General features: G+C 40.9%; 2 protein-coding genes across 2 annotated transcripts; one reads left to right on the plus strand and one right to left on the minus strand.

The window, feature by feature from the left end:
* Nucleotides 1-228: 228 nt before the first annotated feature.
* Nucleotides 229-7,729, minus strand: LOC139723957 (post-GPI attachment to proteins factor 3-like). Its single transcript, XM_071635157.1, has 7 exons — nucleotides 7,400-7,729; nucleotides 6,918-7,070; nucleotides 6,098-6,160; nucleotides 4,802-4,863; nucleotides 4,042-4,190; nucleotides 2,363-2,567; nucleotides 229-1,561 (listed from the first exon to the last, which is right to left on the minus strand). Exons 1-7 carry the CDS (start codon nucleotides 7,727-7,729, stop codon nucleotides 1,498-1,500), a joined length of 1,026 nt encoding a protein of 341 aa, XP_071491258.1. The 3' UTR covers nucleotides 229-1,497.
* A 2,665-nt stretch (nucleotides 7,730-10,394) lies between these two features.
* Nucleotides 10,395-18,023, plus strand: LOC139723930 (rRNA N(6)-adenosine-methyltransferase METTL5-like). The gene is made up of 6 exons (XM_071635131.1): nucleotides 10,395-10,517; nucleotides 11,952-12,066; nucleotides 13,007-13,191; nucleotides 13,856-13,938; nucleotides 16,896-16,947; nucleotides 17,908-18,023. The coding sequence occupies exons 1-6, from the start codon at nucleotides 10,418-10,420 to the stop codon at nucleotides 18,021-18,023; spliced, it is 651 nt and encodes a 216-aa protein (XP_071491232.1). The 5' UTR covers nucleotides 10,395-10,417.
* The last annotated feature ends 9,139 nt before the right edge of the window (nucleotides 18,024-27,162 follow it).

The raw sequence follows: 27,162 nt of genomic DNA on the forward strand, positions 1-27,162 counted from the left end.
TGTCTTAGTTTTCTGAATCTTCTGAGATAATTCATTTTTGACGTATTTTTTCCCTTTTTTTTTGTTGTTAGCAATTCCTTCATCCTCCAACTCTAGAAACAAAATAAAGAAGAACTTGGAAAAGTATTACTAGTACCATGTTTTGATTCACATAGATTTTACTTTCTCAAAATTTATTGCAATTTTCCCAAAATAATTTTCAAGATATAGTAAGCACCTGACACATTGGTAACTCATGCATGCTGAAGCTGCAAAAATGCATAAGGGAACTTACAGACACACTGCTGCATTTGATAAACATTCTTCAATGTAATGTCTTATTTTATGGTAATTGGTGCAGTCTGGAAATATTACTATAAAAATATGGCGTAAAAACCCCTACATATTAATACATTTTTGCACCAATATTCAAAAGCTGGTAGTTGTTATCAACATCTTCAATAGTCTCTGTGAATTAATGTTTGCTTTTTTAGTAGAATATGATCTCGGTTAATGTAACGCTTTAACACATGTCAGCCTTTGAAAATATTTCAATTAATTTTCGTTTAAATTTCAGTGGTCAATATCCCATTTAGAAAGTATCATTCATCCTCACTAGAGATGGAAGTTTATAAATTTGAAACATTATCCGATCACCACATTCAATCCATGATACATCAGTATTTATTGCATAGGGACGGCGTCATTATTTGTTTCTTCAGGTGTGCATTAATGAATGATAATACTAATAAAAAGCAATTGGAAAGACACAGGACAATGTTCTGCAGTCGCATGAGTCACATGATCACATGATTGCACCGTAAGTACAATGTAGTCCATTGTATGGTGAGCACATTCACAGCCCTACCCTCACTCTGGCTTGTTCGCAACGTTGGAATCTCGACAGCTGCATACATCACAGGATCCAGCTGACGAAAACACAGTCAGCGACCTCTATACATGTGACCATTATATGTGACCCATCACCATAAAAACCTGATAAGGTCGCAGAAAATCATGTTCTATTCTCTGGTTCTGACATTTGGGAAATCCCCAGATTACAAGCTTTCAAATGTTATACAATTTGTTTGACCTTGTTTCCAAAAATCTATCACAGACAAGGTAAAAAAGCCCGCCATTTACATAAGCACAGTCTTAAGAAAATGGTTTAAAAGCTTGGATATAGTCAAATGTGACAGATATAAGGCAATTATCAAAACACAGTACCTTGTAATTTAAAAACAACAACACATTGACATGGTATCTTTTGTCAAAACCTGTAGAGCTTCAAAATATTTTCACATGCATAGACTTTAAAATTCAAACAGGTGGTAATAGCTATTACATACATTTGCTTTTGGGGCACATATCAAATTGCTTCTTTTTTTCTTTTTCTTTTTCTTTAAACCAAATCAGCTCACCAATAGGTCTTCATTATCTTAGCGACACCAATGTGGTTACCACGGTGATGGATCAAATATTATACAAAAGAAATCATACATCAGGGCGGAAATGTCATCATACGCTCTTCAGTAATTTCTCTCTTGCATTGTGGAGGTACAGGCAGTCATCCATGAAAAAACTGTGGACAAAAGAAAACACTCATGAATAGAATAGAAATGTACTGTACAACCATAAAATTTCACATGCATGAAACTTTTGTGAATTTTTTTGAGGAGCTGCGATTTGCCAAAGTAAAATGCGTGCAAAAGTTTTGGTCTACATAGAATCTAATTCTTATAAAGTAGTCATAATTCAAAATTTTAGTGAGAGCATGAACATCATGGCAGGACATCTGAAGCAGGTCACTGAGAATGGTTGGCAAATGGAAAAATTTTCTAATATGAACTGAATTTATCTATATTACATCTTTGCTCTTTATGACACCTAGACAGTAGGATCCTAAATCTGCTATTGAACACTTTCCATGCTCATTATAACTGACATTAACAGATAAACTTGGGTCGATCATGAAAGAGTTTTGAACAAAACAGTGCTGTTTATTGGTCTCTGCTGGGGTTTATCACTTATTACACACACACACACAAAATATCACGCGTGTAAGAAGGTGTGTATGTATGAATGTATGTAAATATGTATGTTTGTGTGTATGCATTCTCCCATTCATTTTTTCTTTCAGTTACTTTTTAATCTATTATCATGAATCTATTTGCTCATCTATGTATAATCATTATTCATATTTTTACTTTCCCATTCAGTTTTTTAATTCCATTATTATTTCATTTATTAATTGTATTATCATTATCAGTATGAATATTGTCATTACTGAATTGTTATTTTATTTTGTCCAATTTTTTTTTTTTTTTTTTTTTTTTGGGGGGGGGGGGGGGGAACTTCTGAATGGTTATTATCAGTTTATTACCTGGTCCATAAGAAGGTAATGGGGATAGTACTGGCATGCCAGATGGAGTGGGCATCAAACGTCCACCAGACTGGGGGAAAGTCTAGCACCTCTAGCAGTATGCACAGGTTGATGGTGACAACGCAGACGATGGCTTTCCATAGGTAGGGCTGCCGTCGTATATTCCACAGGCTCCACAGGACCCACACGATGAAGCTAAGAATGGCTGTATCAAATGGAACATCAGAAGCAATTTCAACACATACATGTAGATATCTCCAGGATATACTGTTCGTTTGTTTGCTTGTTTCATTTCCATCTGAGAAGATGGCTGGATAGCCCATATTCAGCTGCAATAGCTGGTCTTCCATGGGGTCCAGTTGGATGTAAGGCAGGACCACTTCACAGGGTAAAACATCCTGCTTTCTGCGATGAATAAACGAAGTGAGGTCTTTTACGTGCATGAGTTGTGACTCTCTCTTACACGGGACCTCCATTTTATGTCCTATCCGAGGGACAGAGTATTTTGCCTCTTTACTATAGGGAACAGTATGATTACACACAAAATTGCTCGGTGGAACTTGGGAATCGAACCGGGGTTCTTTGGATCGTGAGGCAGACGTGCTACCAACTAAGCTAACTCACCATCTCTGCTGATTGGCTATATATGAAGTCACATGATTTGCATTAATGATTTGGAGCATTCCTCATCTACTTATACTGACTCAACCTGTGGCAAAAAAATGTCAGCATACAAAAAGAACAAAAGCAAAGAACTTCCGAACGTAATAACAAATATTTGGCTCTGTGCAGCACACTCCCTTGATGATACAGATTTCTCCAACAGGACCTATAATTATCACTGTCGTATGTACAATCTTAAATGGGATTATTTTAATAAAGAGCTCTGTGAATGGAACTTTTGGCATCTCTACAAATGAGAACAGTAGTCAACAATATGAAATAAGTCATCTTTCAAAATAAAATTTCTTGACTGACTGTTGTTAAAATGATGCAAAGTAGCAATTAAACTGCCGATGCACAACTTCATTACTGATGTCGTTATACAAATGATGCACAGGATAGAGTGTGTTAGTTGCGCCTCGTGCATGTCGCACCATTGTCAATACTCTCGAGCGCACCGCACCTTCACTAACGCCACGAAATGATCCTGTGCATCATTTGTTTTATAAAATGGGTCGAAAACTTACAGCATTATTCACGTACCTTTGTGGGTCAATACCAGTCAGCTACATGTAGCACTCGCTCAAAAGTCAAGATGTCCGAAGATGTTCGTCCCAAACATTTACGCACGTCGCACTCGGAAATCCCGCACATAAGTACTGTACGTACGTATAAGAGTATACGTACGCCACGTACTGTTATGCACAAGAAAGGCCGCTGGCTGTTGTGGCAGCCCGCGGCCCGAACTAGAAGTTGTTTACAGGATTGACAGCGCGTATAGTAGCGCGTGACGCACTTGTAACAACTGATTGAGTGCGCACTGCTAGTGTAAACATTGTGATGTACGTCAGGCCAGGGAGGTGGAAGAGAGACTCTTCTTAGTGCATACCTGAAGAAATTAATGCACGCACACGTGACTCATTTCAGCGCTTCCAATTGGCTACATTCTTGAACCCATTTTATAAAAATTATTAATATCCAGCATTACACACACACAACGAAGGCATGCTATTTACCTGTTGTTATGTTCATTCGCATGTTGTACGCATAGTCAAAATGGACGTAATGAAGATAGTAGACATGCTTGCAGTAGACATAGCCAATGACGATGGCAATTCCTGCGATTATTCTTTTGTCCAAGCTGTCATTTCTTACGGCTAGAACCCTAGATGTTTTGAATAGTCCAGTTACAAACACAAGGGAAGGAAGAGATATAACAGATGAGTAGAAGAATAGATTGATGGACAGAGAGAAAGGGGGAGGGGGTAAGAGAATAATGAACAAGATGAATTGTCAGTCAAAAACCTTATAAACAATATATTAAACAAATATTTCAGATATACGATGTACCTTTGCGTTTAGAAGATGTTGAACACATAACAACTCACATGCTCCATTGCAAACAATGTGTGAATAAACATAAATGGCCAAAAAGGCCAGTGTGTATCAACCATTTCTGTAAATTAGGTACCAGTACATGAAAACTACTTGTTTGTATTGATGCTTGTCTACATGAGAAGAAAAACTACCAATAATTTCATTCATTCTACAAACTACAAAACTATTGCAGTCCTGATTAATGAGATCTATACATCATTTGATGTCACATATCCAAACAAAGTGGGACACTATTTACATTTCCTATTCCTGTTAAATTTGATTTGACCAATATACAATACTTACAAGTTTTTGACACTGTTGCAAGACTATGATGCATAATGGCTTAGTGTCTCCCAATCACGAATGAAGCGCAAAAAAGGTTAGGGGACTACTTGCCTCACTAATGACGTCACAAGGCTGCACAAGACAATAGAATAAGCGCAGTAGTAGTCCAATTTCTGTGGGAATAAATGAATGACATGAAGCAATGAATCAAATTGAACCACAACGCATAATTCCTTTGGGTCAAAGGGAACACACATTCATCAGCCACTTGTATACATAATGTAGAGCACTATCCAAATATTAGGATATGGTTAATGTACCTAATACTGCAGTAATTCTGTAAGAATTAATTGTTTTTTCTTTTTTTTTTAATGGGAAGATGTTGATTTACATAATCCAGCAAAGTCTATGTTTAAATTGAAGAGCCTACAAAATAATTTGTTATATCTTAGCTGTTCTGTACTAAATATGATAATATTTGAATTGTTACTTACCCTAATAAAACTTGATTTCAAATTGCATGAAAAAATACCACATACATGTACTTTGCAGTGTAGCATATCAGCAGTGTACAGTCGTAATCATTTAAAGGACAAGTTCACCTTCATAAACATAAGGATTGAGAAAATGCAACAATATTAGTAGAACACATCAGTGAAAGTTTGAGGAAAATTGGACAATCGATGCAGAAGTTATGAATTTTTTAAATTTTTGTGTTGGAACCGCTGGATGAGGAGACTACTACAGCTTGTGAGTCATATGCGTACAACAGTATAAAGAAAATGTAAAAGAAAATTCAACACATTTTCACTTTTTTCGCATAATAAAAGAGCACTTGACTTGCCTCTTTCTAAAGGCATGGGGAATAATATTACCCATAACATTTGTCGGTAACGAGTCAGGGGAATGTGTACTTTTTTCAAAAGATGGAATTTTGTGAAATTCTCTTTATATTTTCCTTATATTGTTGTACGCATGTGACATCTAAGTTATTCATACACTGCAGTAGTCTTCTCATCCAGCGGGTACTGCAAAAAAACTTCAAAAATTCATAACTTTTGAACGGATTGTCTGATTTTCCTCAAACTTTCAATGATGTGTTCTACTAATATTGCTACATTCTCTCAATCCTTATGTTTATGAAGGTGAACTTGTCCTTTAATATACCTCAGAACATCAATGACAATATGTCATTCAATTGTTATTTACACTCGTAGCTACCACACTTAATGGCAATCTACATTTGCAAGGCTTGGAAACTTGGATTGGCATGAAAAAAGAAACAAAAAGAAAAGAAAATACAAGACAATACAGATGGATGAGGATGTTTTCGTAAATGTCCAAGCAATATTTGATGACACCATACATGTAGCTTTCACGAGAAGAATGGCCCAAAATAGTAAATACCTCTGTCCAGGCCAGGTCTCTAGCATGGAAGGCTGTTGACCAGATCCATGCATTAATGGCAACCTGGGAAGATAGTTAAGACCAACATTAATATTCATAAGGCCACTGGATACTTCATACAAATATTAATGTACCAGCTACAAGAGTTGGCATTCATTTATAAATCACTTCACAGCAAATATTGGCAGCTTTCTGTGAACATTTCCTGTTATTATGCTATCATGTACTTTTCCCTGGTGTTATTAAACCCATTGAGGATGGACTGATTTTGCTACAACACGCATTTCAAATAGACACCTGCCCAAGTATACTGGGGACTCGTCCTCAACGGGTTAATATCTTTTTTGTTATTTTGTGGGCACCAAGGTCACGTTGTTCTCTCACCTTACTACATAACTATTCTGTACAATACAAAAGTTTAATTATTTGGCTAGGAAAATATCCAGATATGGACTGCTTTTTTGGGCATTCTCAATACTGTACTATTGCCCCAAGGGATCTCAACTCCATCCTATGACCCAAGGAACCTGCTCAGAGGGTCATAGCATGGAGATGAGATCCTGTGAGGCAATAGCATCAACGATGACCTGATTAACAGCAGTTCATATCTGTTTTAAACACCAAATATTAAAGACTAAAAGAAATTGTACTTGGATGATCACAATAGCACTTGCCAATTCACACTCCATTATACTGCAAATAAATTGTCAGCTGCACTGCCATGATGTTTGCATAGCGATCACATTGGACAATTCAAGGATCACTTCTCCTGCTATGGCAGCTAAGCCTTTACAGTACATGTGAGGGGCATAATACTCACTAAGCACTGAAAATGGCCTGGGTAATACATTGGTACTGTGTGTGGGACGGTCCTCCTGAGCTGCCTCAAAAAGTACACTTGGGCCAGGCCATTGCCAATTGAGAAGACTGTAGATGCTGGCTCCTGGATGCCAAACACTCTGATGAAAGGCCACTGAGGAGTAAAAGAAATAGACACAGACAAACAGTAAACATTACAATAACAAACACATACTAAATATTATAGAGGTTACATCATATAAACCCTTGTGTCATCCCCCCCCCCCCCCCAACATAATCACAAGATCAAGAAAAGGTAGATTGCAATGTATTCCTTCTTCAAGTCTTTGTATTCCAGCTTTTTCTGGAATCATGCCTCACTCACTTGACCATTCAGGAGCAGAAGATAATGTCAAAGTGTCTCCGCCACCCGCAAAAAGTTGCTAATTTGCTGTCACACATAAATCACACCTATTTGTATCACCACTCTTGAATCTATCTGACCTTGCCGTGAAATTGTGGGATGGGCTTTTCGTCCCGGTTGAGGTGCTCCACAGTCTTCCACATGGACTTGTACTGGCACTCCGACTGGCAGTCCCACCCCAGGAGCGACAGGTGCAGCTGGCGGTTCCTGGAGAACTCCTCCAGCTTGGCGGAGGACCCGCACTCCAGGTTCAGGCAGGAGCGGACGGTGTTCTTGTAGACTGGCAGGCGGTCGCCCACGGAGCCCTGGACCAGTGAGAGGTGGAAGACGAGGAGAACCACACGGAGCATCACTTCTGTTGCTAGGCGCAATGGCTGGGCTGGGGAGGAACTTGTCTGGGTCAGGCCCATGACTGGATGGTGATGGCAGGGGATCTACTGTATAAACATGTCACTCCTGTGGATCAGATATAAATGTTGAACAGAAGGTATGATGACATTGAATGAGGCAAGGTGCAAAATAAGTGCTTGCTTGACTGTCCACAGCAAGTGAAAATCAAAGTCAGGCAAGTGTTTTGGAATAATGAGAAAAAAAATGCTTGCCCAAAGTGGGCCAGCAAAAAGTTTTGAAGGAACTTTTTTTTTTTTTTCACTTCCTGCCCCCACTTTAAACCCACAAAGTCAACAATACAGAGGCCAAGAGATAATGGCTGTTTAGTGATGCAAAGCACTTCAGTAACTTTCCAACACTTACCGTGTACGTGAATGTTGCGCGGGACGCTTAAAGCTGCTGTGATTATTGTGCCTCGTGAAACGTAGTTATTGGCAGCACTTACAATGTGTACCTCGCGGTTGAGAATCAGTGCTGACAGAGACAGGAATCCACGAATGCTTTTTGGTGATTGCCGGTACCGGTATGTCGCTTGTTTCTCTGTTCTCTGGTCTCTCTGTCTTGATAATTCCCCTTTTATATAGCCCCCTTTATTGGATGGGTAGCCCTCCGTGGGTTAGGGACGGGTTGCCCAAGTTGGGCTTGGGGTGTTGAGATGTGCCATAGGCCGTGCTTATTGTGTGTGTGTGTGTGCTGCGTGTGTGTGAGTATTCTATCGTCATGCATCGGCGCATTGTTAAATGCACCGTGCAGTATAATTGCATGGTCTTGGGCTAGGCATATTATGCCGCACGGGCGAACATATAAACATATATATTCATATGTTACTTTATACAACATGAAGAAGCCCCGATGCAATGCAACACCAACATCACCAAGTTTAGCTTGTTACGCCAATTAATGTGTTTATTAAAGCGTGTGAAACAAAGTGTGCTGATTACAAATCATATGATTGTGTTTCATGACAGTTCGGGAAACCCACTCACAAGGGGGGCCCCTCCTTATAAGTAACCCGTCCCCCTTATAAGTAACCCCGTCCCCCTTATAAGTAACCCCCGGGGCACCCCTTATAAGGAGTCTCCACGCTTTTTTGCAATGCAACGCGAAAATGAAAGGACTGCGGCAATTCGCTTGATTATGTCCATAAAGCTTCACAAGTTTCCTAGTTACTCACGAAATTTGAGCAAAATCGGTTTGAGGCATCATATCTAAAACCATGGATTTAAATGCGATGTCAAACGACCCATGCGAATGCTGAAATGCGAGCGATTACTGGCGTGAGTGTCGCCAGGGGCGGCGGCGCGGCAATGCAGACGTGGCGACTGAGTACGAAAGTCTCCGTACTCAGTCGCCACGTCTGCACTCAAGCATTGCCGCGCCGCCGCGCCTGGCGACACTCACGCCAGTAATCGCTCGCATTTCAGCATTCGCATGGGTCGTTTGACATCGCATTTAAATCCATGATTTTAGATATGATGCCTCAAACCGATTTTGCTCAAATTTTGTGAGTAACTAGGAAACTTGTGAAGCTTTATGGACATAATCAAGCGAATTGCCGCAGTCCTTTCATTTTCGCGTTGCATTGCAAAAAAGCGTGGAGACTCCTTATAAGGGGTGCCCCGGGGGTTACTTATAAGGGGGACGGGGTTACTTATAAGGGGGACGGGTTACTTATAAGGAGGGGCCCCCCTTGTGAGTGGGTTTCCCGAACTGATGAAGCACTGGACACTGGAATCAAGCCTTCCTCGACTTACAAGTGATTTTCTCTATCATTTCCTTATATTTTCGGACTTTCTCTCGGGCAAGTGTTTTGCATCAATATGAAAATTTTCTTGCCCAACTAGGCCGGGCCGGGCTAGCATCCTGCCTGTTGGGAGATGTGTGAATTCAGGTAGGTTCTAGATACAGAAGCTAGTGAATGATAAAATCACCGGCACCCCTTGCATCATAATCAGCCATCACCACAATCACAATTTAATTAATTTACAAGTGCTGTAGAGTGTACTATGTACAAGCATTTCTAGCATTTAGTAGCAATGCTAGATTTAACGTTTACGTTATGCTGAATTCTGAATGAAGCTGGCTGTCCCATCTTATCTATCTGCTTTAATGTTGATAACAGAATTTGTCAGAAACTTGCTTACAGCCTAATGCCCTAGGTTTCTAGTTCAGGGGAATTCGAGAGATATAGATGCTACATGGATGTCAGAACTTTAGCGTCGATATTGTATGGAATTCAAGCCTACACTTCAAATTTCACGAAGGAACACGAAACATAACGTCAGGGACTAAGCGCGAGTAAATTACTGTAAATTATTTCGACATGAGAATAACTAGACATAACTAACCATTGATTCTATGCTAAAGCCTAAGCGGTTAATTCATCATAAATGTACAATCAATGCTGAAAACCAATGTGACTTACCAGAAAGACGTCAAATTTTGTATCTAAAACAGGATGTTTTCAATGCCACTTCACTGCGATTCCCCTCCTTCCACCAGTGTTGTGCATGTGATGGAGCAGTGGACGCGACACGTACACGCGACAACGGACCCCGGCGCAAGCAAGGCGCCCGCCGGAGCTTGCCGGTACCGCTCTCGGCCAGGACCGCTAACCGGAAACCGATGCGTCAGATGTCGTACGGAGCAGAGACCACTACGGCACTAGTTCGTCCGAACCGAACCCGGAGTATTTACTTGAAGCAAAAATGAAGCTCAAGGAATTCGAAGGCTATTTGCAGCAAGTAGATGTCTTCGACGAACCGAAAATCTTACTTGAACAGTATCCAACGCGGCCGCACATTGCAGGTACTACAGATCCTCGTGGTAACTAAAAGCTACATAACAGTCCCACATATGCAAACTTGCGTTTGTGACAAGCCTTTTTATTTTTACCGGTAAAAATACTGCTACTGAGCTGTGCTAATGTTAGAGCTGCTGGCGTGCTGCAGCTTCTAGTTCTAGGTGATGTATTATGCATGTACACCATGGTGTGATGAATGTGATGATAAATTCTTGATTGATTTTTGCCCTATCATTGATTCCAATACAATTAGAACCTCTCTCTAACGACCGTTTAGCCTGACCAGACACTGTGCTGTCGCCAGCGCTGCGTGTAGTTAACGACTGTTTAACGTGTTAATACACACTGTTATGTAACAGTTAGTATAGGCAGGTATCCTATTACCGAACAGTATCCTATTACCGAACGCGTACATTTTCAATGGAAGCCCGTTAAAACAACTCGTATACGCGCGCATCCATAGCACAACGCACGCGCTGTTATCTCACAAGGGAGGCCGGCGCAGAAAATTGCTAAACTGCAGCAAAAAACAGAAAATTTTAGTAATAATCACTGAAATGTTGATGTTTGTTATTCTGCGTTAATAACATTGACCGAAAATGCAATGCCTAAATTTCCCCATACAGAGAGGGCATGTTCGGTAAATACAATACGATTTGCGTCGGTAAAAAGACACGGTTTTTGTGGAAGGGTTATTTGAAATACAGATTTTGTTAAGTGCGTGGCTTAGTTTTCAAATAATACTGATACAGCTAAATTCATCAGAATTTTAATTATCTTCTGGGAGATCTTTAGGTAAATTCAAGCATAATGTTGCCCGTCTGGAGAAATTAGATAAAAATCGTTCGGTAACAGGATACACCTCCATACATGTATGAGAAAATGTATTTGAGCTTCAGAACTGTCTTTGTCTATAAATTATACAACCATTTTTGCTTATTTACCAACTCTCTGACTCAGAGCTTGCTGGTCTAGAGCTAGATTTAGTGGAGATGACGCCTGTCTGGAGAGCAGGAGGTCTTGGCTTGGGTTCGAATCCTGCTCGAGTTAGAATTACGCACATGATTTTTCATCGTGGCTTTTTAGTAAAACACTGATCAATTCAGTGCTTATTTACATTGATGTAAGCCCTTCTCTTGTTATTTCATCAAACAAGTTAGACTTCAACTTTCCATTTTAATAAGCTTGACAAGGCAGTTGACTAAATTTACTTATTGATGATATTATTTACATAGTGCTGTCCTGCCCAAGCCAAAGCAAGGCAAACATTAACTATACACAGCCCTGTTGCCATACACAAGTGCTTCTTACGGCATCTGGTCGGGCTAGGCAAACACGTACACGTGTTCAGTTAGTTTCTGTGTCCTAACTAATAAGACTTACTTTAGTGATGACTAATGAATCCGAACTCTCTCTCCACTCTCCCTCTCTCTGTCCAGCCCGTATGCTGCACACCATAGAATCCAGCTACGGGGAGATCAGTGGGTGTCTGATAGGAGACTTTGGATGTGGCTGTGGGATCCTCAGCGTTGGAGCAGCCATGTTGGAGGCAGGGTAGGAAGATGGGTGGATGGTCGGAGGGTTGGTTGGATGTACAGTATCTATCCCCTTGAGCAGTAGGCTTGTCTTTCTTGATGTTTCCCATAGATGCTCACATCAATAAACTAAACTACTGTAAAAGTGGATATTTTCACGTGACTAATTTTTCGCGCTTGGCCGGGTTAGAAAAGTTTCGCATGTTTTTAATTCCGCGGAATCAAGACATCAACTACTGGAACATATAGCACACCCGCACAAAAATATTCGCATGCTTTTATTTTCGCGCGAGCTTCTGGTTGCACGAAATGCACGAAAATTTCAACACCTCAAAAGTTTCCACTTTTACAGTAATCAAAACTACAGTGCTTCTAAAGCCTGTTCAGCAACGAGATGAGGGTATGTGGTATGATGTTTCTGACAGTGGATGCATTTTTTTCTCATCTTCAAGCACACAGCACAAATGATGCACAAAACTTTTTCTCTGATGAGTTTTTGGTTTTACACTGGACTTGCTGTGTCACATTTGATGATATGAAAGCCCAGGTTGAAACATTCAATGTGAAGGTCATGTATAAACTGACCAATGCTCATCCCTGAAGTTCACTGTTTCTCAGTGAACTTCTCATCTCCATAGCTAGAGAGACTTTAAAAAAAACCAACCCTTCTTTTATTTTCAAGTCAATGTGAGTATTTCATGTGAATAGGCTTGTAATTCTTTCAGTGTTGTGTCATTTCAGTTTTTATTTCTTACAATGGTATTAAACATACTTTATGAATTCTACTAGAAATAAACAGGAATTTTAGAAAGACAGTTGATATAAACAATAGTAAGTTTTTTTAAAAAGGCAATAGAGTGGAAGATGAAATGGAGTGGTTTTAGTGAGCAAATTCAATGTTTAGCAAACATAGTAGCATGCAAATTGCTTTTCACCCTCTTTCCTTCGTTATGATGCAGGCTCTGTATAGGGTTTGACATCGATGCCGATGCCTTGGAGATATGCCGGCAAAACTGTGATGAGTTTGAACTGACCAACGTGGACACTGTCCAGTGTGATCTGACCACGGTTCCACCGAGCATGTGGCAGAAGAAACTGGACACGGTCATCATGAACCCACCATTTGGAACGAAGCACAACAAAGGTGTGTAGAATCTTGTCATGGTAACAAATGGCATGATTGTACATCCTAGTGTGCTTTTTAACCAGAAAGTTGTTGATTTGTTTAGTGTATTTTCTTGGAACTTTTACACAAAACTTCCAATCGTCTGTATGAATGCTTACTGCCCAATCTGTTCTCTCATTTGTGATTTATGATACTGCTTGTTTCAGTGTCCGTGTTATGCAAGATATTAGGAAAAATTGAATATTTTTCTTTTTCTTGTTCCATACTCTCCTAGCAGAAGAAGTTATGGGTTTGATGTCTCATCAGTATTTTAAATTGATATTTCTCCCTAAAATGAAGCTGATAAATGACAGCTGTGTCAGCAGATGATGGAACAATTTAAGAGACATGACCTGAGTTGTCACTGAGAAAGTAGTGCATAATTTCATTTGATAGAACAAACTACACAGCATATGGTACCACATTCAAAAAGGGGAAAAGAAAGTCCAGATGACACACTTAATAGCAAAAAGAATCAGATGGTTGGCCATTGTGCAGTTAACATGTCTTTGACAGCAGGGGTAAAGTCTTGCTGGTGATAAGCTTTCTGGTATTGTTGCACTGAATTTGTGAGATGTGCATTTATGTCACATTCTTTTAAAAGAGAGTATCTTATTCTTGTGATGTGCTGGTTTTTACACAGGTATTGACATGCAGTTTGTCAAGCTTGGTCTTGAGATGGCAAAGAAGTCTGTCTATTCCCTCCATAAGACATCAACAAGAGAGGTGAGCTAAATTTTTATTGCTGAGTTGGATACTGATCTAGAAATACTTATTCATTTATTTATATATTTTTTACTGTTGCTATCCAGTAAATTATCAGTTTTGATAGTGCAAAATGGGATACATTGTATGATTGTATTGGGGAGGATTTTAACTACAGTATATTGACCGATTCTGTGACGCGCTATGTGCATTTTTGGCATGGGCGCAGCCATAGTGGGTGTCTCAGCCGACCCCCCCTTCCCATTCCCCACCCCTCTCCCTACATTAGCACGCTCGCAGAATGAAAAGCTGCTGTAGCCAATGGGCGTCTCGTACTGAATGTGCGAATGCTTGCTTAGTGCGCGAACCTTTGTTACAAGTGCGCGATAAACATGTTGCCCGGGGTGGGGGAGAGCAGGGGGGGTCGGCTGAGACACCCACTATGGCTGTGCACAGTGCCATGAAATGTCTGCTGCCCTCAACGAACCCGAATCGGTCAATAAATATAATATATTCTTGCGTGTATTACTTCCAAAAACGTACTTTATATAAAAGATCGGTTGAGACAACACAAATACAAATGTAAACTAAAAGGAAATTAATTAAATAATCAATTATGTTCTTTTATTATTTGAAAAGTAAAACTCTTCAGTAAATTTCTTATCCGGAACTTGAAATTATATTTGTTTGAAATCAATGACAAAAAAAATGAGGATTTGATACTTATATTGGGAAAAGAAATAAATCTAATACACTTCTCTTTGATTATAAACAACTTCAATATACACTCGTCAAGTTAGATTACTTTGACCTGTGTACGTATTATAACCAAAATAAGGCAATTAAATTAGAGTTACATGTTGCCGTGACTATTGAGATAATTCTTGAATGTATACGAACAATCAGGAGAGTTCAGGGAGATGTTGCGATAATCTGTGAAGTCTTTGATGAGGAGATAGAAAGGGATGTCCTGGTAGCCGGAAACCAAGGATGTTGAAGTTCTGGTAGCGCTGAAAGAGTCAGGAGAGTTCGCAGAGATGATGAAGTTCTGGTAGCGATGAAACAGTCTGGAGAGTTCGGGTAGCGACTAAACTGAGGAGGTGTAAAAACTGTCTCTGAAGAAAAACCGAGTCACTGAACGATGACAGGAAAAAGGAGTCTATAAGTAGACAGAAATAAGCTGCTCCAGAAGAACCTTGTTTTGATACAGCATGTTTTTAGCAAAAAGTTCGGCAAACAATTGAATAAATTCACACAGTTCTCTCCGTGCAAGTTTATCAAGCAATGGTTATCTCCTGTCTAGTAAGTAAGTAAGTAAGTAAGTATCTATCTCTTAAAAAAATGTCTGCAAACCAATGCATTGGCAGAATCCCACGCCTTAGCAACAAGACAACAATGCTGCAAAAATGAGCGTGACGCGCTCAGAAAACGCACAAAGAGGCGCGCCTCAAATAGTGCAGCGCTCCTGCCACATTATTACTCAACAATAGAATACACATATTCATATGTTATATACAGGCACATTGGTATGATACATCATAATCAATACATTACAAACAAGTACATAGACTGTGGCTAAGAAACGTATATGCCACAATAAGAACATGCTACAGTATTATTGTCCCCGCTGAACGAGTTCGAGCAGGGGACTATGAAACGGGCTCCGTACGTGTGTGTGTCCGTGTGTCCGTCCGTGTGTCCGTCCGTCCGTGTGTCCGTCCGTCCGTGTGTCCGTCCGTCCGCGTGTGCATCCGTGTGTGATCAAAATCTTCAATTTGCTACTTCTCTGTCATTTATGAGCCAATTTTGATTCTGTTTGCTTTATATGATAGCACTACATGGGAGCTTTGAAACTTCTACACAGAATTTCAGTCGTGACCTTTGACCTTGACCTTTGACCTATATTGTACATTTTGCTACAAAATGCTACTCCTTCGCCATTTCTAACCCGATTTCGATTCCGTTTGCTTTATGTGATGGCACTAGGTGAGGGCTTCAAAACTTGTACACAGAATTTTGACCTTTGACTTCTTTGACCTTTGACCTTGATTTTTTACCTGTATTGTACATTTTGCTACAAAATGCTACTCCTTCGCCATTTCTTACCCGATTTCGATTCCGTTTGCTTTATGTGATGGCACTAGGTGAGGGCTTCAAAACTTGTACACAGAATTTTGACCTTTGACCTTGATTTTTGACCTGTATTGTACATTTTGCTACAAAATGCTACTCCTTCGCCATTTCTTACCCGATTTCGATTGTTTGCTTTATGTGATGGCACTAGGTGAGGGCTTCAAAACTTCTACACAGAATTTTGACCTTTGACTTCTTTGACCTTTGACCTTAATTTTTGACCTACATTTTGTTGTACATTTTGCTACAAAATGCTACTCCTTCGCCATTTCTTACCCGATTTCGATTCCGTTTGCTTTATGTGATGGCACTAGGTGAGGGCTTCAAAACTTCTACACAGAATATTGACCTTTGACTTCTTTGACCTTTGACCTTGATTTTTTACCTATATTGTACATTTTGCTACAAAATGCTACTTCAGGCGGGGACATATATTACGCACCGCGTAATTTCTACTTTTCCTTGTTAATGAGGGGACAGTACATTACATTTAGCTTGATGCTGTTTCGTGTAAGTGACGCAATATACATTATCACTGTAGGTAAATCATGTTTTGCTTGTGCCGATATGCTTGAAACTTTTTTCTTTGGTGTACTAGATATGTACGCTCGGTTTCCAGGTGATATTTATCAACAAGTAATCGCAAATAATTCATCTGACATCTAGTTCAATATTTCTCTCATTTTGATCCCTAATTTGTCAAAAGTTGATCGGTTGCAACAAAAACAAAAGATTTCATAAACAAATCAATGAGTACAATGTGTATTGGGAGTCAGTCACACACTTCCACTTGATACTGAAGTGATATGCATTGTGCTGTATGATTTATTTATCTATCTATTTAGCATATCAAGAAGAAGGCTGCGCAGTGGGGAGTCAATATAGAGGTCCTGGCTGGTAAGTCGACTCAGATTTATTGTTGTGGAGGTACTGAGTGTATAATTATTCGAAGGATTCTTCTACTCTTGGACCACATCCTTATAGGACAAGCAATTTGAGACCCTTCAGATGAATGTGGCTCATTCCCTTTTCTCTAAATCATTGTTTTATTGAAATTCAGTATGTTTGTGGGGAAGGTATGATAAATATCTCACACACAGATTATCACATTCATTCTCTCATTTGTGCCTGATTTCATGAAGAATTTGCAGTTAATGGAAGTCACAATGCTTGCAGTAAATTTTGTCGAGCCCACCGGAGGTGCGGGGAGACTAAGGGATCGCCTGCGACGTCTGTCCGTCTGTCCGTCGTCCGCCCGTCGTCCGTCCGTAACGCTACAAAAACTTGAATAACTCTCTACTGAGGACTTCAATTTCAATCAAACTTGGAGGGAAGAGTGGTTATGCAAAGTTACACATTTTACCAAACATGAATGTCACCTCAAGGTCAAAGGTCACAGGCAGTGGTCAATGAACTTTAAGGGCCCAACGTTAAGTTTTTATGGCGCGTTTCGATCATGGCTCATAACTTTTGATGTATATATCCGTTTGTGACCAAACTTGGGTGGTAGATGTCCCTTGGGAAGTTGAAGGTCACCACTAGGTCAAAGGTCACAGACAGGAGTCAACAAACTTTTAGGGCCCAATGTTAAGTTTTTACGGCGTGTTTCGATTATGGCTTATAGCTTTTGATCCCTATGTTTGTTTGTGACCAAACTTGGATGGTAGATGTCCCTTGGGGAGTGGAAGTTCATCTCAAGGTTAAAGGTCACAGACAGGGGTCAATGAACTTTTAGTTTAGGGCAAAACAAAAAACTTACAAACTGGGAGGTGACATTTTTTTTTTCATTTCGCTCTGTAGAGAAACATTTTCGAAATTTCTCACTCATTTGTATATGCCATTTGGTCTTGCCAACAGAGCTCCGCTTTGATTTACCATCATCGTACAAATTCCACAAGCACTCGTCAGTTGACATCGAGGTGGACTTCATACGCTTCTCATTTCCAGAATCTCCCTCCAGTCACCCACCATGAAAGTGGACTTAATGTGTGGATGGTAAAATGGACTGAAGTGTTCGGAATCCAACAAACTTCTGGCAGAGACCCAAGTCCCAGACTGAAGTCATACCACTACCTGAAGCCATTTGACGTGCCTCTATACAGTTACCCAGTGGATACTTCTTGACTGAAACCAATGAACCACGAATGCTAATGTCACAGGTTTGAACTAACCTGGCCCAGTATGGGATCATTTATTAAACAGGAGATTTTACAACAAATATAAGAACATAAACATTCTAATTGCAGTGAAAGACAATTTAATGGGCTTAGTCCTTTTGACTATAAGTTGGGAATTCCAGAATTGGAGTGACAAAGTGTGTTCTCACACTTGTGAACTTGCAAAAAAGCTGTTTCTCTTAATCTTGAGACACAGCTTGTAGAAATAAAAAAAAAAGAAAGAAATAGAAATGGCAAAATACTTCAATAATCAAAGGGCATTGAGGACATGTATAAAATGTCTAAAGCAACAATTTGAAAAAACAACCGAATCTTCAAGTTGAGGAACTTTGCAGGCTCAAGACACAATTAACGCTTCATTTTGTAAAGATATGGGGTTCTTCTTGCTCTTATGCCATGTTGGTCTCCAAAGAGGCATTCATGAGGCATTTCCTTCGGTTGTGATCACAGACTCTCGTCCTACCATAGGTTGCACTGTTCATGAGATTAGTAGATGTGCTGGAGTTGACGATCAGTTTTGACAGACTCTTTGTTTTTCATGACGTCGAAGTTTGAAAGCCGTGAGTTACCTGCGGAGTTGGTTCTGATGTTATATGCGTCGTCAGCCAAACCCTGCTCACTGTGATCTCCCTTCAGAGCACATACGAGCGTAATGACCCACCTTGTTACATTTATTGCCGGACTTCCCATGAGCGGGACATTTGGGATCACGTGGTGTGTGACATGTGATAACGCAGTTGCAGCACAGGTTGTGTGGCTGTGGACTATAAATGCTATGTTGCGTGTCTTCTGTGCTACTACTCTGCTCATAAGGGCTGGCCTCCCTTGTTGGGGACAGGATCCTTTCCATGTTGGGGCTTCGGGTCCCCTTTCCTGACAATCCTATTTCCACGTATTATTCAAGCTCCCCTCCTTCACCCCGTTTTCTTTTGAGTTTGCTGACTTTTATGTTTGTGGGCGTGTATTAGATGTTCAGACTCAGTCAGAAAATGATTGAGGCATGACTGCTTCTTGTTAGAATGAAAATGCAAGTGTCTTTCTTCATTCAATGTCCCCCAATATATTTCAACGCATGTACACTGTATCTCAGGTGTTTACAAAACACTTTCCACTTACTTTCCGGTGGTTGTTTACATTGTGACCCGCTACAACAAAAGGATCCTAAAGTCGCTGACGGGCGAGCCAATCATGGCCCAGAAAAATGCTATTTTCAGACCTTTCCTTTGATCATTTAGCTTTGAAATTTCGGCAGATGATAGAAGATACATTAGACTACAAAATTATGTAAAAACAGAAATCCAAACGTTTTGACAGATTTTGGTGATCTGACTTCAAACTCGATTTTCTCGACTCACCCGTCAGCGACTTTAGGATCCTTTTGTTGTAGCGGGTCACATTTGTACACATCGCTTACATTATGAGATGTGGTGAAGACAAAATGGCAGGGGGAGCAGAAAGGAAGTGGGAATGAATTGTGATTTATCAGCATGTCGGAAGATTACTATAGTTGATCTTGACCAGAGACAGAAACCAGAGAACTGATAAGGAGCTTGACTGAGGAAGGGTGGCTGTGAGATGGATGTAGTGTCTGGGAAGAATGACTATGAAATGAATGATACATGTTATTTACAGCTACATCACATAGACACAATATGAAACTTGCACAGACACAATATCCCTTTCCTTCTTGGAAAAGAAACACATGACTTCCGTTGTCTAAGAGAGAAAAGATAGAGTCTAGAAAGAGTAATAGACATAGAAATAATTGGAATGCAGTCATGAGTGATTCTCAAGCAAAAATAAGTTCGTGATTAACCGAAACAAGTACGTTCTGCATGCTAAACTCCAATTGAATAGTGAAGCATGAGACAAGCTAAAATCCATGTGTTGATATTTATGTCAATGAGAATCCGACATCAACTTTTGAATATAAAATCAGTACATCATAATATACTTCATGAGCTTTATCATACGAAATCTGCATATTTGAATCTGGTACCAACAAAGTTGTATCACAAACACGCATGGTATCATAAACATAGAAACAGGAGATAGTGTATAGATGTACGATGGAAGATAGAAGGCAAATTCAGAAATGGAGAGTAAAAAAACTGCATTGCTTGTTCTGCTATTTAACGAAGGTACCTTTTCCAACACAATTGTGAACATTTCAAGGAATATGATGATGTACAAATGAAAGTCGTGTTACATGAGCAATGCAACGTGAATTTCAAGCATGAAAACAGGAATCATGAGTACTTATCATAACTCAGTCTGTGAGTGTAGTACACAGCTTATAAAGGCTTACTGCACATTTCGATCAGCACAAAGTCTGTTTTTAGGTGATCCGAGTATCCTCTCAGATCACCTTCTGTATCTGTACGGATTCTTTCTTTTTTTTTTTCTTTATTTCTCCCCAAAAGTTGTGCAGAGGTTAGCTCAGAAAGTTGCCGTAGGTTGCACTGTTCATGAGATTAGTAGATGTGCCGGAGTTGATGATCAGTTTGACAGACTCTTTGTTTATCATGATGTCAATGTTTGAAAGCCGTGAGTTACCTGCGGAGTTGGTTCTGATGTTATATGCGTCGTCAGCCAAACCCTGCTCACTGTGATCTCCCTCCAGAGCACATACGAGCGTAATGACCCACCTTGTTACATTTAGTGCCGGACTTCCCATGAGCGGGACATTTGGGATCACGTGGTGTGTGACATGTGATAACGCAGTTGCAGCATGGGTTGTGTGGCTGTGGACTATTTACGCTATGTTGCATGTCTTCTGTACTACTACTCTGCTCAAAAGGGCTGGCCTCCCTTGTTGGGGACAAGATCCTTTCCACGTTAGGGCTTTGGGTCCCCTTTCCTGACAATCCTATTTCCATGTATTATCCAAGCTCCCCCTCCTTCACCTTGTTTTCTTTTGAGTTCGCTGACTTTAATGTTTGTGGGCGTGTACAATGTATTAGATGCTCAAACTCAGTCAGAAAATGATTGAGGCATGACTGCTTCTTGTTAGAATGAAAATGCAAGTGTCTTTCTTCATTCAAATGTTCCCCATTATATTCTAACACATTTACACTGTATCTCAGGTGTTAACAGAACACTTTCCACCGACTTTCCGGTGGTTGTTTACATTTATGAAGTACACATTACTTACATATGAGATGTGGTGAGGACAGAATGACAGACTGAGCAGAAAGGAAGTGGGAATTGTGATTTATCAGCATGTCGGAAAATAAGTTGATCTTGACCAGAGACAGAAACCAGAGAACTGATAAGGAGCTTGACTGAGGAAGGGTGGCTGTGAGATGGATGTAGTGTCTGGGAAGAATGACTATGAAATGAATGATACATGTTATTTACAGCTACATCACATAGACACAATATGAAACTTGCACAGACACAATATCCCTTTCCTTCTTGGAAAAGAAACATGTGACTTCCGTTGTCTAAGAGAGAAAAGATAGCTAGAGTCTAGAAAGAGTAATAGACATAGAAATAATTGGAATGCAGTCTTGAGTGATTCTCAAGCAAAAATAAGTTCGTGATTAACCGAAACAAGTACGTTCTGCATGCTAAACTCCAGTGGAATAGTGAAGCATGAGACAAGCTAAAATCCATGTGTTGATATTTATGTCAATGAGAATCCGACATCAACTTTTGAATATAAAATCAGTACATCATAATATACTTCATGAGCTTTATCATACGAAATCTGCATATTTGAATCTGGTAAGAACAAAGTTGTATCGCAAACACGCATGGTATCATAACCATAGAAACAGGAGATAGTGTATAGATGTACGATGGAAGATAGAAGGCAAATTCAGAAATGGAGAGTAAAAAAACTGCATTGCTTGTTCTGCTATTTAACGAAGGTACCTTTTCCAACACAATTGTGAACATTTCAAGGAATATGATGATGTACAAATGAAAGTCGTGTTACATGAGCAATGCAACGTGAATTTCAAGCATGAAAACAGGAATCATGATTACTTATCATAACTCAGTCTGTGAGTGTAGTACACAGCTTATAAAGGCTTACTGCACATTTCGATCAGCACAAAGTCTGTTTTTTTTTTGTTTTTTTTTTTTAGACTAGAAGTCAGGTGAAAGGCTTGAAGAATAATTTGGACGGTTTGCACAATATAGATGAAAACAGAGATCGGGAAGTGTATTTTCAAGTTTGACAGACAGTACTAATGAGCTAAACGATACACATATCACTCTGTACCTGTACATATAGTTCGGGTGTTATCAATTCAAAACATTTTTTTTTTGCTTCTTTTTACAGTCCAACAGTTCAACATGTTTCGCTGTTTCTTATTACAGTTCAACACATTTTGAATGTTTGCGTTTCTGAGTCCTCTTTTCTTTTCAGTTCCACAATTATTAGCAGATATTTATGTCGCAGGTTTTGATCTAACCTGGTCCAGTTCGGGTTTTGTTTACTCAACAGGAGATTTACTTCATACAACAATAAATTAATAAGCAGAAATTAATATGAGTGTGACTGACTTTATTAGGTTTAGACTTTATTACTTCTGAAGTACTTCTGAAATCGAAGTTTGCCACGGCGGCTAACCATTGATGGCCGGTAGCGTTGAGCTTGGCTGTCGTCATGAGATAAGTGAGCGGATTACTGTCGGTGACCACAGTAAATTTCGTCCCATACAAGTAATCCCGGAATTTTTCGGTAATTGCCCACTTCAGGGCCAAAAATTCCCACTTGTATGCTGGATAGTAAAATTTAACTCGCTTTTGCTCAGGCCCCTGCTAGCGTAAGCGATGACATGAAGCTTCCTGTCTTCTTCTTGGCATAGAGCTGCACCAAGGCCTGTGCCTGAGGCATCAGTATGTAGCACAAAGGGTTTCTTGTAATCTACAAACCCTAGGACTGGGGATGTCGTGAGTTTCTCTTTCAACGTGTCGAAAGCATTTTGGCACTCAGGGGTCCACGCTGGTCCAAAGGGTGCGGTTGGGTTCCTTGCGGTCGGGTCACTTCTCTAACTTGTCTTTTCCCTGTGTTTCTGGCGTACGTCACAGCCGGTGGTCAATGTATTCAATGGTCTTGCTATTGACGAGTATCCTTTGATGAATCGTCTGTAATAGCCAGTGAACCCGAGGAAGGATTTGAGTTCTTTTACGGTTGTCGGCACGGCCCAGGAATGTACGGTTTCAATCTTTGCAGGGTCTGTCATTACCCCTTCTGACGAAATGACATGTCCCAGACACTTCACTCTCGACTGAAAGAACTGACATTTCTCCAAGCTCAGCTTCAACCCGTACTCCCGCAGGCGATCAAGGACGCGGATTAGACGCAGTTCATGTTCCTCCTCGGTACTAGCAAACACGATGATATCATCAAGGTAGATGAACACTTCCTTCTGATGGAGATCCCCCATGCACTTTTCCATTGAATGTTGAAACGTTGCTGGTGCATTGGTAATTCCCTGAGGCATGCGATTGAACTCATAAAACCCTAAGGGACACCAGAACGCTGACTTGTGCTTATCTTCCTCTGCAAGTTCCACCTGATAATAACCAGACTTCAGATCTAGGCAGGAAAACCTTTTTGGGCCGTTCATAGAGTGGAGTGTGTCCTCGATACGGGGAATGGAATACTGGTCCTTGATAGTTTTGTTGTTAAGTTTACGGTAGTCTATACACAAGCGTAGATCCCCATTTTTCTTCCAGACCAGAACAATGGGGGAAGCGAATGGGCTCTCTGACTCTCTGATGATTCCCTTTTCTTTCAGATGGTCCTTCAGATGGGTTCGGGTGTCCTTGTAGTCAGAGGGCAATATCCGTCGATTTTCTTCACGGAAAGGGGTCTCATCGGAGAGGTTAATCCTGTGCTTCACCGCACCAGTACAGCCAATGTCCAAGTCACTATGGGAGAACACGTCTCTGTATGACTGCAGTTTTTGCTGGACCTGTGATTTCTTCTCCTCGGAGAGTGGAGACCCTTCAAAACTGGAGGTCAGATATCAAACATCTCTTCATTGGGCAATTCGGTGACCGGTGATATTTTAGTGATGTGACTGACTGTGGCAAGGCGGCACCTGGGGGGTACAACTTGAACTTCGGGTGAAGTGTTCACCACAATGACCTTGACCTTGACTGTCAATCCCTTTGGCAGGCTGGTAATGCTGTCCCTTACTGAAAGGCCTTCTGGCTGTTCCGTAGAACTGAATGGCTCAATAAGCACCTCACCCTCTTCCCGCTTCCTGTTTCGGAAGTGGCCCGAGACTATCAATTCTTGGCCGGGCATGATGAGAGTTGGTGATTTCCGCGAAGATCTCACCACTCCCAACACCCCCAAGCCTGAAGATAGGGCGTCATTCAGAACTGTGGTCCATGCACTATCCACGCTGTTTGTATGAAGGAATTGGCGCCCTCCTTCCGTCCTGCATCGATGTAGCATTCCGTGCACTGTACTGGTGTTAGTCCCCACAAGGAAAGGGACGTCGCCCCTTACCTGAGTTCCTGGGCATATCAAAGCCAGCATCATGCCCTCAATCTCTTTGCCTGCAGACTCTGATGGGAACCTAAGGTGGAGTTCTACGTAACCCTGGTAGGGGACTTCCTGGCCTGCCGCACCTACTACTCTCAGGTCTGAGAGGGGCTTCACCGCTAGGGTAGGCAGGTATCTCCTGCGGAATGCATCACTGATGCAGGTGACTTGTGATCCGGTATCTAGGAGACATCTCGACCTATGACCTTGAATGAAGACAGTCATGATAGGCTGGTCTCCAATGACGCCATCTGGAACCTGCCTTCCTTTGGCTCCTGAATACCGGTTGTTTGCCTCCTGAGTTGGTTGAGTGGGACTTCCTGAAACTTTATGGGCATAAGTACGTCCCTTTACATCTGCCCTTGGCCGTTTCCCTGACCCGCAAACCTCTCTGCCATTTTCTTTTGGACCATCGTAGGATTCGTCTCATTGGTGCATTGATCGATGCGATGTCCCGGTTCCCCGCAATTGTAACAGATCAATGGGAAACGACGTCTGGCCCTAAAGCCCAGACAACCTTGCTTGCCGGGGGAAGGAGGGCCTCCACAATCCTTGACAGCTTTTCGGGCTCCGACAAGTCGGTGTCGTCCACCAGCTGCTGAGCCAGCCGTCTCCACGTGTCAAAATCTAATTCCCCATTGGGGACAGGAAGTTTCCCGGAGAATATCTGCAGGCGCCGCCTATTGACTGAAGACGACGACACAACATGCCTCACGATAGATTCAGGAACTGTGGTTGGGGCAGGACTGGAATCTATAGGGGGCTTTTTTCGTTGTGGGTTTTATCCCCAGGGATGTTGTAAGATCTTCTAATGTTTTACCCTGGGAAGCTAAGAACTTTTCCAATTCATCCTTGAATTCGGCCGTTCTAACGCTATGATTACTAGCATAGGATAAGAAGAGAAAAGCACAGAAACATGATATACCATATTCTTAACACATACAATATATTTATGATCATAATCATGTGAAAATTATAATCAGCAAATAATGAGGAATTATGTTAGCTTACCTGTATTGGGGGTATGACAGTCGGCTGTATGAGAGCAGCCACAGTACCAACTTTGTGCGTCTTATCTGGCCGATGTCTTAACAAGCTCTCACTGGGAGAGTAAAAACCTCTCCCCAATACAGGCTCACTACCGAATTCGACACAATCTCGACTGACCATTAAAACAAAGGACCTTCTATCCTTTCTGACCTCGTACATTCCTGAGGCTTGAGTGTAGGGCTACTCTCACTCCCTTCTCTGTGACATGACACCTGTTATGGCTTTGAGGTATAATTGAAACGCTTGAATTTCTCTCCCTTACATCATTCCATCGCTACAGTACATGTACTAAACTATAGGACAGCAGGGCAACATTACACAATGGAACATATCAGTGAATATAATAGCTCAACATTATTACATGTGTATGTATTATCTCTTCGTCCCATTCATTTGAACAGATTCCTAATTTGTAAACTGGCCAAAAGACAGGGGTTAACATTTACATTATTGGTCCACTGCAATAGTAAGTGAATCTCTGCGGTTCTCGCCGTTGTTGAAGTAATCACCGTGGTTGTTCGAGGTGCATAGGGCGATTATTGAGCGGGGGCGGTTTATAAATTCCGCGACTGTCGTCATCGAATTCATACCTCTCATATGAACATTGTGCGATCGACGCAATTTCTTTACTCGGCATAGATGTCGCATGGTCTGCATGTTGTTGCGTTCGATTACCTGTGCCCTTTTCGTTCAACGACAGTCATGGTTGTGGGTCGAACTTTGTCGCGAATACTGACCAATTCGCGTCTTCCTGCCCGTTCCTTCTTTGTCCTGTCTGGTTGAATGTACAGTTTTTGAAGTCACTTGAGCCAAATCGCAGTTTGCTTGCCTTCGCTTTGGTGGCAGTGTAGGATTCGATGGTTGAAAACTCCACCAGCAGAGGGCGTGGTCTGGATTTCTCTGTTTCGGTATCCAGTTCAAATTTCTTCTTTCCGAGCTGCTGCACACGCCTTACATCAAAATCCACCTCACGGTACTCCACAACCTGACAGACTTCAGCTGTGTCATGATATGTCCTCTCCTTCGGATCATCTGAAATGAATTTGTTGTGTCATCTTTTTTCTCTTTCACAATCTTCAGGTTATCTTTTCCTGAATGACGGAATGAACAGTTGATTCTAGCATGTCACTATAAGCCTCCAGTATCTTTTAGATCCTTCATGTCAGATTCCAGTTTTCTGCACAACTCTTCCACCTTGGTCCCTCATGGCACTCGTGTCCTCCAGTTTGTCCAGTCTCTTCAACATTCCTCCTAGGAATTTCCATCATCGTTCTTCCACAATATGATCAGTTCTCACAGCTTCCAGAGCCTTAGCTTCACAAGTTGTGCAGTACCAGTGTGCACACAAGATACTGTTGAATAGACTAAACT

Source organism: Diadema antillarum, unplaced genomic scaffold, assembly GCF_040938485.1.
Source record: "Diadema antillarum isolate AM-2024a unplaced genomic scaffold, OU_Dant_1.0 scf00000203, whole genome shotgun sequence".
In the NCBI taxonomy this organism is placed as follows: domain Eukaryota; kingdom Metazoa; phylum Echinodermata; class Echinoidea; order Diadematoida; family Diadematidae; genus Diadema; species Diadema antillarum.

Bases quoted from the DNA above. Each gene is read 5' to 3' on its own strand.
- LOC139723957 (XM_071635157.1), bottom strand. From the start codon at position 7,729: ATGGGCCTGACCCAGACAAGTTCCTCCCCAGCCCAGCCATTGCGCCTA. The intron at 2,568-4,041 runs GTAAATAGCATG...CATTTGATACAG, and splicing joins GCGAATGAACATAACAACAG to CCATTCTTAGCTTCATCGTG. The intron at 1,562-2,362 runs GTAATAAACTGA...TTTTGTCCACAG, and splicing joins ATTACCTTCTTATGGACCAG to TTTTTTCATGGATGACTGCC.
- LOC139723930 (XM_071635131.1), top strand. From the start codon at position 10,418: ATGAAGCTCAAGGAATTCGAAGGCTATTTGCAGCAAGTAGATGTCTTC. The intron at 13,939-16,895 runs GTGAGCTAAATT...CTATCTATTTAG, and splicing joins ATAAGACATCAACAAGAGAG to CATATCAAGAAGAAGGCTGC. The intron at 16,948-17,907 runs GTAAGTCGACTC...TCTTGCCAACAG, and splicing joins CAATATAGAGGTCCTGGCTG to AGCTCCGCTTTGATTTACCA.